We start from the raw sequence: 16,372 nt of genomic DNA, 5'->3' as shown, positions 1-16,372 counted from the left end.
GATCTGGAACAAGTGGAAGGGGGAGGGGCAGGCATGCCCCTCAAAAGCACACTTGGGATCTTTCCTACGGAAACAAATCCAGTAACATTAAGAAAGGCAAGTCGTTCTAAACTCAATAGGAGCCCTCGTGGGAAGCAATTTATCAAAATTAAAATATTTCACAGATCATTTCTTCTGAAAAGTTTTCGCGCTGTCAATAATCTGCAATTCTTTTCCTCTTGGAGTGGCACCTTCTGCCTTCCTAACAAAATTTTTAAAAAGAAGAAAAAGGCCAAGGCCCACGAGTGTCAGGAGACCCTCGGAGCGCGCCACCTACCCCCCCATCAGGCCGGCAGCTGGCAGAGAAAGCCCGCCCGGGGACCCATCCTCACAGGCAGGATTTTCCAGAGTCGCCGCAGGGACCGAAATAGACACCCTCTAGAAAACAGACGGCCGGGCCCCCGCCCTCCCTACCGCCCCCCCCCCCCCGGGCCAGGGGAATTGGACCCGAGCCCCGCACTCACCATCGCCGCTGGCCGGGCCGCCGCCGCCTCCCCCCGGGGCCGCGCTGGGCTCCGGGCCGACGCCAAGTTCAAACCTCGCCGCCGCTGCGAGGAGGCGGCGCGGGGCATAGTCGGCTGGGCTCGGCCGCGCTCAACAATGGGCGGCTCGGCCGCGCCCAGCGCGCTGCGCCCCGGCTACAGCGGCTGCTGTGCGGCGGGCCCGGGGCGCGCGGCTGCTGGGGGTGAACCCGGGCGAAGGGCCCGGAGGGTGCGGGGGGAACCCGACCACTAGGCCTCCCCGGCCGCAGGGGCCGCGCCGGAGGATCCACGCTCGCTCGGCGCTCGCCACCAGGTAATCCCACAGGAAGCCTCCCGGATTGGCCCGGACGCTCAGGACGAGATTTGCATTTCAATGGCAGCGCTGGCTCCCTAAGGTTTGAAAACGGATTCTGGGCTGCGAGAGTCGGGCTCCGCTAGCCCCTCCGCAGTCAGCGTCCTCGGGTCCTCGTGGTATTAAGGGGACCGACGCACACACTCTCAGGCCCTGCTTTATCGGTTCACAGTCAGAAAGGTGTCTTAACTCCACCTCCCCGCCCATTTTGAAATGAAGAGGGAGCCAAAAGGAAAAGAGCCACTTCAAGAAGCCCGCGCTCGCTTTTCAGGGGCTATATAGTTAGTAATTGATCAAATGAAGCACGAATGAAGAAGCAAGGTAAAAAGTTCACTTTTTTTTTTTTTTTAAAAAGCACCTCACATTACAAGGAAAATAACCATCCACGGAGAGTGTGTCCTTTTTCAGTATAAATCAACCAGAGAATTTCAGGTTGTTGCTGAACGCTAATGCTGTTGAAGCCTCCCTTCCCAGTTCTTTTGTTTCCAGGAGCATCTTCTCTAGATGAGAGACAGGTGATTATTCAGTGGTTATGACTGTGATCTTTCAGGAGATTTTGGATTCAGCTTTGCAAACTTCAGGGTCTTAGGCAATATGTACATTTGCATTTGGTTTGCATTAGGATAAGATAGGGGCGCCCATTTAATATTCTTAAGGAAGCTATGTGCTATTTTCAGCTTCATCTTTCTTCAAAGGCTTTTCCAGCCTCTTTCAAGGGAGGTAAGATTTTCTTTCTTCCTAGAGAGTACCTTTCTTAATTGCTTTCACATGTCATCTCCAGCGATTAAAATAACAGTAAGGTTTGAGATTGGCTTTATTACTTCTCAAGCAAAATGCCTGTTAAAATTTCAGGTTCTATATTTAAGGCGATACACATATAGACACAGAAAAGAGAATGCCTAATTAGGTAGGAAGTAGAAGCCTCAGTTCCCATAGAGTTAATATTATTTGCCTTTACTTGGCTGTGTTCTTTGTAATATCCCGGCAGAATGCAGAAGCCATTAGGGGCTACAGCAACAACTAAATAGGCCTCTTTACAGATATCTTCATGGACAGGCTCCCCCTCCCCAAGGTATTATCTCCCTTAAAATTGTATTTTGGGGCTTCCCTGGTAGCACAGTGGTTGAGAGTCCGCCTGCCCATGCAGGGGACACGGGTTCGTGCCCCGGTCCGGGAGGATCCCACATGCCCGCGGAGCAGCTGGGCCCGTGAGCCATGGCTGCTGAGCCTGCGCGTCTGGAGCCTGTGCTCCGCAGCGGGAGATGCCACAACAGTGAGAGGCCCGCGTACCGCAAAAAAAGAAAAAAAAATTGTATTTTGTTTTCACTGTGGTATCACAAGCATGTACAAATATACATATACCTGCCACACAGCCAGAGAGGTACCCACACACATTGTTGCCAGATGTAAGAAGCAGGGAGGCTAATGTTGCCTGTCCTGTGTCCTAATGTCCTGTAGGAGTCTAGTTTTAGGTGGAAGCAGGTGATGGTCAGAACTTAAGCTTTAAACAACGTGGTCAGTCCTTACAGCTTAGCAAGCATATTGCCGCTGCCACCATGTTGAGGAAGTAAGAAGTATCAGCTGAGGACACAGCCAGGAGCTCGGTAGGCAGAATAGATAAGACCTCCTCTCCTGCTGCTGCTTTATCTTGTTTTCTAAGTGCTCAGGGTCAGGTGAAATCTCATAAGGGTGGACCAGATCCCTCCACTCCTGCATGAAACATCACTTTAAATTGGTGATTCAAAACACACTTTGGCCATAGAAAATAAACTTATGGTTACCGAACGGGAGGGTGGGGAGGGATAAATTAGGAGTTTGGGATTAGCAGATACAAACTACTGTATATAATAAAATAGATAAACAAGAAGGTCCTACACTATAGCACAGGGAACTACATTCAATATCTTGTCGTAACGTATAACCTATACAAAACAGAATCACTTTGTTGTACACCAAAAACTAACACAACATTGTAAATCAACTATACTTTAATTTAAAAAAATGTTTTAAAAGTACTTTGGATCCAACTTTTAGCTCCTGCACAGCCTGTATTACACCAGTGAAATCCATCACTACCATGGGAAGTCCCTGGGCTTCCACTGTACCGCAGATTCTGGAAAAATACTTTTTTTTTTTTTTTTGCAGTACGCGGGCCTCTCACTGTTGTGGCAGTGAAGCCCCATGATTCTTTTTTTAAACATCTTTATTGTGATATAATTTACGTACCGTAAGATTTACACTTGGAAAGAGACACATTTTTGCCCTTCCCCTCCCCAAGTCTTCTCTGATGCTGGAGCAGGTGGTGGGAGGAAAAGACCAGAGACACGGGAACAAGTCCCTGGCAGCGTGGGGACCACAGCGCTCACCTACAGAGAGACATACCAGACAGGGGGTGCGTGGAAGGTGCAACCAGGTGGTGATGGGAGAGGGGTCATGAGTCGAAAGGAAGGCTGAAGGGCTTCCCTGGTGGCGCAGTGGTTAAGAATCCGCCTGCCAATGAAGGGGACACGGGTTCGAGCCCTGGTCTGGGAAGATCCCACATGCCGCGGAGCAACTAAGCCCGTGTGCCACAACTGCTGAGCCTGCGCTGTAGAGCCCGTGCTCCACAACAAGAGAAGCCACCGCAATGAGAAGCCCACGCGCCGCAACGAAGAGTAGCCCCCGCTCACCGCAACTAGAGAAAGCCCGCGCGCAGCAACGAAGACCCAGCGCAGCCAAAAAAATAAAAAAATAAAAAGGCTGGAGACAGGACTGGCCCCTTAGGCAGCCAGCACGGGCACTGTATGCAATCATCGGCCAAATCATTTTCCCCCCATCTCACATAAATATTTCAACCTACAAATCCAAATTTAAGTTTGAGTTAAATATGATAACCTAAAAATATTTAAAATCAAATTAGACTATTCTAATTGAGGACCTGGCATAATTCAGAATGACCTGATTCATACTGTATACACACTTAGAAGTTTGTTTTTCCACTATAATTGTCAGGTCTTATTACTAAGGAGAAACTGTGGGAATGAGTATCTTTTTCAAATAAAAAGCTTACGAAATTTAGGATGACTTCCATATGCTCTAAATTCCAGCTTCAGCGGTTATTCTTTGAATTATTTAATTTCAATTAGTCTAACACATTTAATTAATTATACCTTGAAAGAAACTACATATAGAAATCATATACGTGATTCAGATTTTGAAATTTTTTTCACAAATTTAGCTTCTTTTCTATATTACGGTAGTAAGTTTTATAATATATGTTGTACTTTATTAAATTTCATTTAGAAATAGTCTACCATTTTATACTTTAGAATATGAAACTAAATTTCACTTAGAAATAGTCAACCATTACTTCTTACCAATCGTTTGGCCTTCTTTCTATTATTCCAAATAAATAATGTTTTATTGTGAAAAATATAACTATTTGAAACATAAGAGCCTTTGCTAAATAACAACAACAACAACAAGCTCTTGCCACAGCTATACAATAAATTCCCTGGTTCATCTGTGCTCTTCTTTTGGTAGTTGACACCTTAGAAAAACAATGTCAACATCTGTTGAATATTGAAAATCAGTTCTAGGGACTATTTAATGGCCAATATAAACACAATCAAGAAAAAATACACTTGAAGGACTTCCCTGGTGGTTCAGCAGTTAAGACTCTGCCCTCCCAATGCAGGGGGCCCAGGTTCAATCCCTGGTCAGGGAACTAGATCCCGTGCACCACAACTAAGAGCCTCCCTGCCGCAACTGAAGATCCTGCATGCCAAAACTAAGACCCGGCACAGCCAAATAAATAAATAAATAAATGAGAGAGAGAGAGAGAGAGAGAGAGAGAGAGAGAGAGAGAGAATACACTTGAAACACAGATTATGTGCTTCAGAGAGAAAATATTAGGAAGAACATATGGTGTGCTTCCTTCTCAAGTGGGTATTTGGGTTTAGTGTGAAATTTTTATAACTTCTACTGTAGTACTCACTTTGATAAATATTTTGATTTTTTTGAACTGCTCACAGAAAAATGTGAAAAACAAGTGAATAACCATCCTACTGAATAAAATGTTAAAATGGAAATTGAAAGTAAGGAAATGCATTTAAGACTGCTTCAAACCTGGGAAATAATTTATTTCATGAAGTGATGATTGTAACAAGAAAGGGGAAAACCCTATAATTTCTTTCAGCTTCTCAGAGTTAGTTACCCCTCTATCACAGACCTTTCTCATAAATAGCCCACTGAGCCTGCAAGTCCTCTGTGCTGACACCTTCCTTTCTCTCCTTATTTAAGGCATCTTCTGCTGCTAGCAGCTGATTCATATTGACAAGGGCACTTCTGTGTTTCCTGCTGTTCTTTTAGCCCCAGGACCAGGGTCCCAAGGAAAGGCCTTTATGCAACCTGGTTATTACCCATAAAGTTATTTAGAATCTTGCAAAGGTCAGGACCCAAGGAAAAGAGAGAGGAGGACTAGTTAGGCAAATGTTCAGTCACTATTTGCGTCGCTGCAAATGCATGTTAGTACAGCACTCAATGGCAGCGTGCATGGCTTTGTGGGTCAGATTTGGGATCCAGCATCAAAACTGTATAGGTCTAAATAGAAGCAAAAAGGAAGAACAGAACAACAACAGAACTAGCAGAATAAGACTTGAAGGGATAGCCTTTGACAGTGAAGGTAGTCAGCAAGTATTTGTCCTCATGGAAACATACGAGACAAAGGCCATTTTCAGTGTTATGGGGTGAGGGGGGTTACTGATTAAGTAACAGTCACTTAGGTCAGCAGCTTCAAGTCATCCAGGAGACAAGGATTGACAGCATCCTCTCTGGAAGGCCTTGGTTGAAAGATTAGAAGCGCATCCTGGAGATTGGGAGCAGCCCAAATATTCATATAGAAAATGGTTAAATTAATTGTGAAGCATATCATGCAGCATTTGAAAGAAAAGAGGTGGACCTATAGGTAAGGATGTGGAGAGAAGTCCAGATCGTTAAGTGAAAACCTCATCATAGAGTAGGAGTCACAGAAACATCTATGTGGTGCACCTAGGTGGGAGACAGGCTCATGCTTTCAGCAATCCTCCCAATCCAGAGTGATCCAGGAGAGGCAGAATGTTTCTGGTAAAGCCAAGAGGGCATAGATGCTAGATGGATCTGAGGAGGCTGCAGACACCAGCATCCCAGCTTGGATGTGATCAGACATGTCAGATACCAGCATGCGGAGATGGTGACATGGAGACCAAGGTGCAACTTTACTCGACTTCCCTGCAACACACACATGGGTGCATGCACAGACACACTCAGACACACGCAGACACACAGACACACACACACCTGGACCCTGCCTAAGCACCTTACAACTCAGCAGCAACCCTAGGAGCTGGAGGAAATGGACTGGCTGATATTGTTTCTGTCTCCTTGCTGAATGAGGTCTCAAAACAGAAATTATAGGGCTTCCCTGGTGGCGCAGTGGTTGAGAGTCTGCCTGCCGATGCAGGGGACACGGGTTCGTGCCCCGGTCCGGGAAGATCCCACATGCCGCGGAGTGGCTGGGCCCGTGAGCCATGGCCGCTGAGCCTGCGTGTCCGGAGCCTGTGCTCCGCAACGGGAGAGGCCACAACAGTGAGAGGCCAGCGTACCGCAAAAACAAAACAAACAAACAAACAAAAAACAGAAATTATAGTCAGTCTTTTAAAAAATGAAAGATATTTTCTCCCATAAGTGTGTCTATGGCTCAATGACGCACTTAGAACAATGCCTGGCATAAAGTAAGTGCTTATTCAATGTTAGCTCGTATTAATTAGGCTGCTCTTATAATCACGATTAACTTTGTATAGAGGAGAATGATGATTATGTCAGAGAATTATGGTAAAATCTTCAACTCTGGGTATTCATTTCAATTTTGGTCACCAAGCAAAATTTCAGGGGAGAAAATCCACTTTGTAAATTCACTTGTAAAAAGTACAGGTCAAGCACAATTCAAACAATGAAATCTCACTGGCTTAAAAGTGATTGTAGTTGTTTGTGCTGGCGAAAGGGTTTTCCCTTTTCAACCCCGAAGCTCTGAACGGGGATGATGTGAACTGCAAACAGCTGCCGCCTCCCATCAGCGGCAGCAACCTTCCGGAAGAAGGTGAAGTGTGCTTGGTATGTGAAGGGCATTTGACTCTGGGAAAAAGACATGCAATCTAGGTGACAATGAGGACTGACGGCCCAGAACCCTGAAAGGTAAAACTCCAGAAGTGACAGGTCCTTAAGAGCATGGGTTGAACTGGAGTGCATTCAAATACCGGTATGTCCTTGTCACCGGGAAAGTGGAGAGGTGGCATGGGCAAGGGCATTCAGGGCAGAGCCAGCCAGCATTCTCAGCCTAACCTGGGCCTGTGCAGAGGTGTGAACATTATTTCCCGTCAAGGGAACTGAGTGCCTGAATTGATGATGGTCAAGAAGCATAAGACTTTCTGGGACATAATCCAAAATGTTATGATGGAAGCTATAAACTTTTTTTTCTTCTTTCCAGAAAAAATATGCCTAAGTGTCTGAAGATATAGATGAAGATAAATAAGGAGTTGGGGGAGGTGTGAGGAAGGGGAAGCATCACCAATTTAGGGACGGAACTCAGTGCAATTTCTGTCATTGGTTTGCAGCTTGTATTTTAAGAAGAATTGCTTCCTCATCTGAGAGCCTGCACGGTGACCAGGTGGGGAGAAAGAGCCACTGAGATAGTGCAGGAGATGAGGGATAAAAAGGAAGAAAGATTGGGCAGAGTAGACGGGATGAAAACAGCTGCATGCCTAGGGGGCCATAGGTGGAGGGTTTTAAGGCGGAGTTGAGGTATCTGAATCTGATCATATGTAATACATAAAGAGAAAGCAGAACTGGAAACAGAGACAGGTGATACTGTCATAAACTGGCATACAAACTGAACAAATGGTTTACAGAAATCTGTCTTAATGTCTAAAAGCATCATGTTATTCCACTGCTTACAAACCTCTGACTTATTTGTCGTAAAGAGCCGCTTCTCTGACCAAGAGAATTCATTAAAGAAACCAACAGTGATTTCTTCGTAATGGTACAAAAATCAACAATTACTTCTTTTTTTAATTGCTCATTGATTTGGCATTTCTGGTCTTTCCATTATATCAGAATTTTAGGCCTTTCAAAAAGGACATCTCATGAATCTTATTCAAAGCATCAAGACATCTATTCTACTAACTAGGTTTTCTTCCTAAGATTGTGTTATATGAATCTTGAATACACATAAATATTTTAAATATTTAAATGACATCAACATTGCCATACACTGCTTTAAGAACAACCCAAGGTGCTACAGAAGTGTAACTTCAAGAGATAAAAACAAGAAAAGTTGCTAAGGTAAAACCAATTGGAATTTTTGAAATGTAAATGACTTGCTTTGATGATTTACTGCTACTGAAATTTAGACAACATGGTATTTAATGTCTACATATTTTTCAAAAGGAGTTCAATCCTATTTGGTGCTTAAAGTTTAAAAAAAAAATCACCTTATCCTCATTGGTAAACTTATTTTCAAAAATAAAATTTTCCACTAGCTAATTGGCAGCTTCGTTGGTCTTGAAGTATTAGCATCTTTGGCTCTCAAAATAAAAACAGAGAAATTAAATGTAGCTGCTGTTTACTTTTTTGGCCGTCTCACTTTAACTATTGACTGAAGCCAATTCGTCTCCTCTTATTTTTTAAAAACCTACAAAAATGTGCTTTAAGAAAAGATTCTAGCCTCCAAACACCATCAGAGTTCATTTCCTAGGATCTTTTTCATTTGCCTCAAGTCACACAGTTTTATTTTATACTTTCATATGTAGATTCCAGCAAGAGGAAAATTTTTCTCTACTTTGCAGCTTATTTGCTTTTAAGCACAACTTTCTCCCAGTAGGTATTCATGAAACTGTTCTCCAAGCCGGATGTCAGCGTATTCTTATTCCGCAGGCATTAGTGCTCCTGCCTAGGAACCAGAAGATAAGATGGGAGAGAAAATTTATTTTTAAAGTTCTTGGAATCAGCACCTTCGGGAGGTGTCCAAAGTGTGGTTTTATTGGCCAAAGGCGATAAGATAGCAGGGTCCTGGGAGGTTCTCGCAGGCTATTGGCTGCCGTTTCTCAGTGGTAGACCAGAAAGAGCTGAGCGTAGCCTATCAGTGATAGCAACAGTCACCATTTATTTTGTGCCCAGTATTAGTTTTACACATGCCTCAGGATTCACATAATTTATTTCTAATTTTTACAATAATGCCTCAAGGTAGCTATTACTAGTCCTCTTTGACAGAAGAGAAAACGAAGCTCAGTTTTATGTAACTTGCCAAGGTCAACAGTGTAGAAGGGGCAGAATGAAGAATCAAAGCAGTTGCCTGACTCCAAAGACCAGGCCTTGTTCTCACCATCCTGCATGACCAAGAGAATGCAGGCTAAACCCCTTTAATCAGAGGACGAGGTTTTGCTGTCTCCTAGAGGATGAAGGAAAGTGGGCACATCTATTCTCTGGAGGCAAAGACTTTATTGCCATTCAGAGCACCAAGAAAAAGAAAGCTACTTAAAAATGCTTTTTGCCTATATGTCTAAAGGAGGTGAGCAAAGCCCCGGATCTCTCCAGAATGATCTTCTTTTTCCTGGGTAAATGGAAAGTTACTATATTTTTCCCTTAAAAATTGTTTTTTCCCCAAACGAAGCGCACTTAACTTTGCCTGATTCCATCCATACTTATTTGGCTGTCAATGAGTCCAATAATTACCATTTTGCAAGCACTCCTTGGTTTCCCCCTTTGGCACTTTACTCACATTTTCCGTTGTCTGGGTGGAGATTCCTTCCTCAACCCCAATCTCTACTAAGGAAATTCTAGCCAACCTCCCAGAACCTGCAAAACGTATTCCTTTCTCAATGAAACGTCTCTGACCCTTAACCAAAAGCAGCTTCTCCCTCCTCTGAATGTTCAAAAATACATCATTCAGGGCTTCCCTGGTGGCGCAGTAGTTGAGAGTCCGCCTGCCGATGCAGGGGACACAGGTTCATGCCCGGTGCGGGAAGATCCCACGTGCCGCGGAGCGGCTGGGCCCGTGAGCCATGGCCGCTGAGCCTGCGCGTCTGGAGCCTGTGCTCCGCAACGGGAGAGGCCACAACAGTGAGAGACCCGTGTACCGCAAAAAAACAAAAACCATCATTCAATCATCTTCTCTAGCTCTTATCACATTTTACCTTGAATAGAGCTATTGGTGCCATTTAACAAAAATCTCCCCTCCTAGACTAGGTGTGTCAGGAAAGGGATTACGCCTCCTTCATCTCTGATACCCAAGGTGCACAGCACATGTTGATACTGGGTGAATTAATGTTTCCAGGCCATTATACCCATGCCTGTCATCTCATTTTTATGAGTCCAGGTTGTTTTTGTCCCTCTTTGTTTATGTAAGTCTTAGTCTTTTAAAACCTTTCCCCAACCTGTCTAGCTTTCCCCCCAACTCCTGGAATTTATGAACTAAATTTTTGGTGCCTATATATGGCTTTGAAGCATTATTTGTTTTATTATGTGTATGCCCCATATTATATGTACTCCTGGGGCTAATGTCTATCTATGGTATTATTGATATTAATAACGATTTTCATTTAATGAACACTATGTCTCAGGCGCTCTGCTGAGCACTTCATCTATCTTATCATGTCCCTTATAGAACTTTCAAAAGGGTCCCCTGACTTTGTTCCTTAGCCTGTATCAGCCCTCAGCCTTCTCTACTGTAATATACTCCAGGGTTTTTTTTTTTTTTATACTCCAGGGTTTTGACAACCAGACAGACAGTAAGACTTGAGAAGGCAGGGACCACATCTTTCTTACTCATGTCTATTGCAGTGCATGGTAGAGAATAGATCCCCAATACATGTTCTGTAGAGTTTTAGAACTACACTGACTTCACAAAACAAAGAATGCTTTAAAACTTGTTTTTAGAAATACCAGTGGAAATTTCATATTACTAATTATCAAGTGAGAATCTTTTCCCTATCAGTGCTGGAACTACCAGATTAAGAATTCTACTATTAAAAAAAAAAAATCCAACATGAGATCCCAACTCTTCAATAAACGGATGAGTTTTAGGCAAAAGAATGAAAGTCTGTGCTAAGTGTCCTGACTTCAAGCTTCCCTCTGCTCCCTGTCTGCACCCCACCTTGTTTATCTCTGGTCTATATTTGCATTTGTGTCTGAAGACAGCATTGGTCTCCTCTTCATGTGCTGGAATGAAAAGATCTGATGGGAAAAAAGGTTCCCCCACAGGAAACTGTCTGAGCCAGAGATTTACATCCTGGTTTTCTTATTAACTGCCAGGCTTCGGAAAACTGGAGCCAACCCAAGTGGGGACCCTGGCAGCTGGTGTGAAGCATGAGACCAGTTGCTAGAGAGTGGGGGAAAGGGGGAGGATGTAGGTTGGAGGGAAGAAATGGCTTCTGGAAATTTACGTACGCTCCCGGCAAGGAGGATGGTTCTATGTGATGAGAGGCCAACTCACCCTTGATCCCCACGTTAGGGGAGAGTCAGAGAGGCCAGTCTGCTGAGGGTTCAAGGATAGGATTTGTTTCCTCCTTCACCTATCTTAGAATGTGTAGGAGAGAGGAAAAGATGAGTAACCTAGAGAAATATAAACAAGTAATCACTGTTCATGGAAAACAGGTATCTCTTACATTACATAAGAAACACTTAAAAGTTTTGACTTCCTGACATGTGAGGTAATGAGGACATCATACAGAATCAGAAGACTCCATCATTTTAATTCCAATTTAAAAACAACAGTAAAGGGGGAAAATGCAGAGTTGTCGTTTCATGGGTATAGAGTTCCCGTTTTGTAAGATGAAGACATTCTAAAGATCTGTTTCACAACAATGTGACTATACTTAACACACTGAACTGTATAGTTTATAATGATTAAGATGGTAAATATGATGTCATGTGTTTTTCTTTTTACCACAATTAAAACTTTGAAAACTTAAAAAAAATTAAAGAACAAAAAAGAAAATAACCAAATATATTCCAAAGTGAAAAATACATTACTGCTCCTTGGGCTGCCCTCTCCCCCTTTTTTTCTCTTAGCAAGCTGCTTCGTAGTTATACATAAATATTCTTTCTCTTTATGTGGACAAAAGGGAAAAAAAGAAATATATAAGCATTTGCAGAAGCAGAGAGTAAAACTGTGGATCTTCCTCTTTCTTTGGAGAAATATATCTTTTTGAACCACCGGCCAATAGGATATTTTAAAAACTACATGTGTATAATGGGTAATGGCAAAGAAGATTTTTTTTTTTTTTTTTTTTTTTTTGCGCTACGCGGGCCTCTCACTGTTGTGGCCTCTCCCGTTGTGGAGCACAGGCTCCGGACGCGCAGGCTCAGCGGCCATGGCTCACGGGCCCAGCCGCTCCGCGGCACGTGGGATCTTCCCGGACCGGGGCACGAACCCGTGTCCCCTGCATCAGCAGGCGGACTCTCAACCACTGCGCCACCAGGGAAGCCCGGCAAAGGAGCTTTTTAAGTCCAAAGAACAGACAACATTAAGCCCTTACTACTCAATTCCAAATCAAAAGTCTGATACTCATAGAGCTAACAACTGAGGACACTCAAGCCGACAGGCAAAATAAGGAACCCAACTCAATTTCCTTCCTAATTCTTCTTCCTATCCCCCAACCCCATCCTGTTTTTTCCTTTCTTATCCAGTTGGGAGGCTAAGCTGTTTATACTGACTGATGTAATTTAGGGAAGGGACTGTTTTTGAATCTGGCCTGGCTTGTAGTTTTTCTTTTGGAGATGGGTGTTTGTTGATCAAAGCCACAAAAAACAATGTTGTTTTAATTTATGCTTCCTTTAGTTCTGCAAATTTGGGGAGGAGGGTTTTTTTAATAAGAGGTAATGAGGCAGAATCCTCTAATGGCAAGGATATTTTTCTCACCAAATGAAAACCCATGTATGCTTTAAAAAAAATAATGGGTTCAAATAAAAGTAGCTTTTCTTCAGAGAGTAAATAAATTTTAAAGTAGGAAACTTCCCACACAGTTTGGGCTTACTGGTCCTATCAATACAGGCTGGGGAAGGGAGTAAACAGGATATTTCCTTTTTTTCTTTTTTGTCCCTAACTTGAAGTGACAGAATAATTTACAGTAAGAAGAGTCTGATGAAAACATTTAAGATGTATGCCTGCTAAAGCAATCATCTTAAATGCCAGAAGCAGGGATAGAATTTTTTCTGTTTCATTTCTCTCTGAAAATATATTACCTTAGTTTATTTTAGCTAAATGAGCTCAGAACTTTATACAAATACCACTTCATTAATATTAGTACCATGTATACAATGAGACCCCAAAATGTTGCTATGTTTTATTTTTTTAAGAGGGACAAATCATCTTGACATTCTCATGGTATCCTTGATGGAAACAGTATATAAAGCTTATGCTTCCCAGATTAGAACTCTGAAAAACACTCTTTCCCTTAAGTGTGGAGGCCATGGCATCACACAAATAAGAAAAGTCAACACCAGCTAAACCTGTCTCTCCCTGATGTTCCTTTCTGGGTGTTCATGCATCTAAAATGCATGTTTTATTGAGCAACTAGTATACCATGGGCACTGTGTGATGGAATCTGTGGCGGGCTGGAGGACCACAGGGAGGCATCCTAAACTGGAACTGAGGGATTATGACAGGATTCTAAACTGAGGTCTAGCGAATGAATGGGAGTTAGCTGGGCAAAGAGAATAGAGGGAGGAGAGCCCAGCAAGACCAAGGAATGGAAAGAAATCAGTATGGCTGGAGTAGAGCACAAAAAAGGAAGTGGCAAAGGGGGCTGGATACAAAGACCTGGGCAGGAGTTTGAAGTTTATCCAAGCAGTAATGGGAAGGCATTGGAAGATTTTAAGTAGAGGGATGAGATCATATTTGCATTTCAGAAGGATTGCTTTGCCTGCAGTGGCCACCAGTGGGAGGGGGGCAAGGCCAGTGACCAGTTAGGACACGGCCGCAGGAGTATAGCCTGAAGGTGATAGTCCTGCCACCCCAGAATGTAAGCTCCACGAGGGCAGGGCTTTTTGCTTGGTTTACCTGCTATATCTCAAGCACCTAGAACAGAGTGTGGCACATAATAAGTGCTCAAATATTTGTTGAACAAACAAATAAATAGGTTGAAGTAGGATAATGCAGAGAGGATTCAAGAGAGGGGTCGATAGGGAGAACAACTAGGAAGCAGAGTGAATAGGCCTTATTAATCTTTTGTGAAACCTTAAAAATCTCTTTCCTGGTATAAAGCCATGCTTCTTTGCCTCTTTTCCATAGTAAATCTATTTGATTCAATGCAAAATATCTAAGTTATTTCCCAAATAAAATGCTAACTTTTTTAAAGTGTGTAAATCAGTGATTTTTAGTAAATTCACAGAGTTGTGAATTTACTAAAACCATTGCCATAATCCAGTTTTAGGACATTTTCATCACCTCAGATTGTTCCCTTATGCCTAACCCCTGCTCTTACCCCCAACCTCAGGCAACTCGTGATCTGCTGTTTGTCTCTATAGATTTGCCTTTTCTAGATATTTCAAATAAATGGACTCATACAATATGTAATCTTTTATACCTGGCTTCTTTCACTTAACATAACGTTTTTGAGGTTCTGCTATGAACATTTGTATACACATCTTTGAGTGGACAGAGGCCCTGTTAATTTGGATTACGTGTAGGAGGTGGTGAGAAAAATGAAGGACTCAAGGAAGACGCCCAGACTTCGGGCTTGGGCAACTGGATGGATAATGACACAATTCACTGAAATGGGGAAGAACAGATGAGGAACAGCTCTAACCGGAAAGATGACCTCAGTTTGGGGCAAATGCCTGGGAGAGAGAAGTGGGTATGCCTAGTAGGCAGGCAGACACATGGGTCTGGAAGGTTAGCTTCCTCAAAATGTCTATCAAAGGCCCTTTTTTTTTTTTTCCTTCGGTATGCGGGCCTCTCCCGTTGTGGAGCGCAGGCTCAGCGGCCATGGCTCATGGGCCCAGCCGCTCCGCGGCATGTGGGATCTTCCAGGACCGGGGCACGAACCCGCGTCCCCTGCATCGGCAGGCGGACTCGCAACCATTGCACCACCAGGGAAGCCCGGCCCTTTTTTTTTGAGCAGCCTGTTTCATGTTTAAGGCTTATTTCTCAGGCATAATAAAAGCAATTCTCTGTAACTTTGGCTCTTCTCTATATAAATCTGACCAAAGAAGAAATTCAGAAAACATCGCATCAAATACTCACTTTGCATAATAATTATAATAATATCTTCTATTTGTTCAGCATTTTTTTAATTGTGGTGAAATACACATAAAATTTACTATCTTAACCATTTTTAAGTGTATAGTTCAGTGGCGTTAAGTACATGCACATTAGCTGCCATCACCACCATCCATCTCCAGAACTCTTTCATCTTTCCAAACTGAAACTCTGTACCCATTAAACACTAATTCCTCATCGGCCTGCCTCGCAGCCCCCGGCAACCACCATCCTACTCTCTGTCTCTATATGAATTTGACGACTCTAGGTACCTCATATAAGTGGAATCATACAGTATTTGTTCTTCCATGCCTGGCTTACTTCACTTAGCCTAATGTCAGGGTTCATCCATGTTGTAGCACATGACAGGATTTCTTTCCTTTTGAAGGCTGAACCATATTCTGTTACATTTTGCTTATCTCTTCATCTGCCAATGGACACTTGCTTGAGTCGCTTCTACCTTTGGTTACTGTAAATAATACCCCTATGAACGTGGGTGTACACATCTTTTCTTTTTTCTTTTTTTTTTAACATCTTTATTCACATATCTTTTCCAGTCCTTGCTTGCTCAGCATTTACTTTCAAGAAATTTCAAGATATAAGAGTTGGAAGATCTTTGCTAGACTTTAACTCAGGCAAGCTGTAATACACCATCACTTGATAACAGGTGCTCACATGATCCGTTTAAGATCATAATTACAAATATCTACCTGCATTGAGTGAGGCCACCAGAATGTTCTCCAGCTTTAAAAGACACTGGGTTATCCCTGGACTTTTCTTAAACTCTAGACCTACAGTGCAGCAAATTGCTTTTTTTCCTTTTTTTATGATTTTGGTGATCACTTTGAATCAACCAAAACTTGAGATCCAAGTCCCTTATAAAATTCTTTCTTTTCCCACTCATCCATGGGGTCCTGAAAGTGACCCAGTTCTCTTTGCTTTTGTGATAAAAGTGTTCAGCGGGAGCTTCGTAATGCACTTAAAGGTTTCTGTGGTTCGTCAGGTCAGGCAGGTCTGCCCAGCTACAGTTGAATTTACCAAGACAGCACTTATCAGGGAATGAAGTTATGACATGGGGTCAGGATGTCATACCTGATGGCAGAGAGAAAGATTAGACACACATCAGCCAACGGCAGGGAGGGCTTTTGAAGGAAGGGGTAAACATTGTCCTAGTTCCATTAACTCGTATCTGTCTCTCAAAAACACCACTGCTCTCCAACACAAACA

At 43.0% G+C, this 16,372-nt stretch overlaps 1 protein-coding gene across 8 annotated transcripts in view; it reads right to left on the bottom strand.

The window, feature by feature from the left end:
• The window catches only part of SHROOM3 (shroom family member 3), a 197,439-nt gene that overhangs the window by 80,294 nt on the left and 100,773 nt on the right, over positions 1-16,372 (bottom strand). For 2 of the 8 annotated variants that reach the window (XM_060299505.1, XM_060299507.1), the window contains exon 1: positions 317-426. The exons of 4 other annotated variants lie outside the window; for them this stretch is intronic. In XM_060299505.1, coding sequence (XP_060155488.1) covers positions 317-324 — 8 coding nt within the window. In that variant the 5' untranslated portion in view covers positions 325-426. Of the gene's footprint in view, positions 1-316; positions 427-503; positions 598-11,377; positions 11,461-16,372 lie in introns of those variants that run through there. 2 more of the 8 variants (XM_060299509.2, XM_030877918.2) reach the window with 2 other exon arrangements.

The sequence above is a fragment of the Globicephala melas genome, chromosome 5 (genome assembly GCF_963455315.2).
Source record: "Globicephala melas chromosome 5, mGloMel1.2, whole genome shotgun sequence".
Taxonomy (NCBI): Eukaryota; Metazoa; Chordata; class Mammalia; order Artiodactyla; family Delphinidae; genus Globicephala; species Globicephala melas.
The sequence above is the reverse complement of the archived record's forward strand: the minus strand, read 5'-3'. Positions and strand labels throughout refer to the sequence as shown.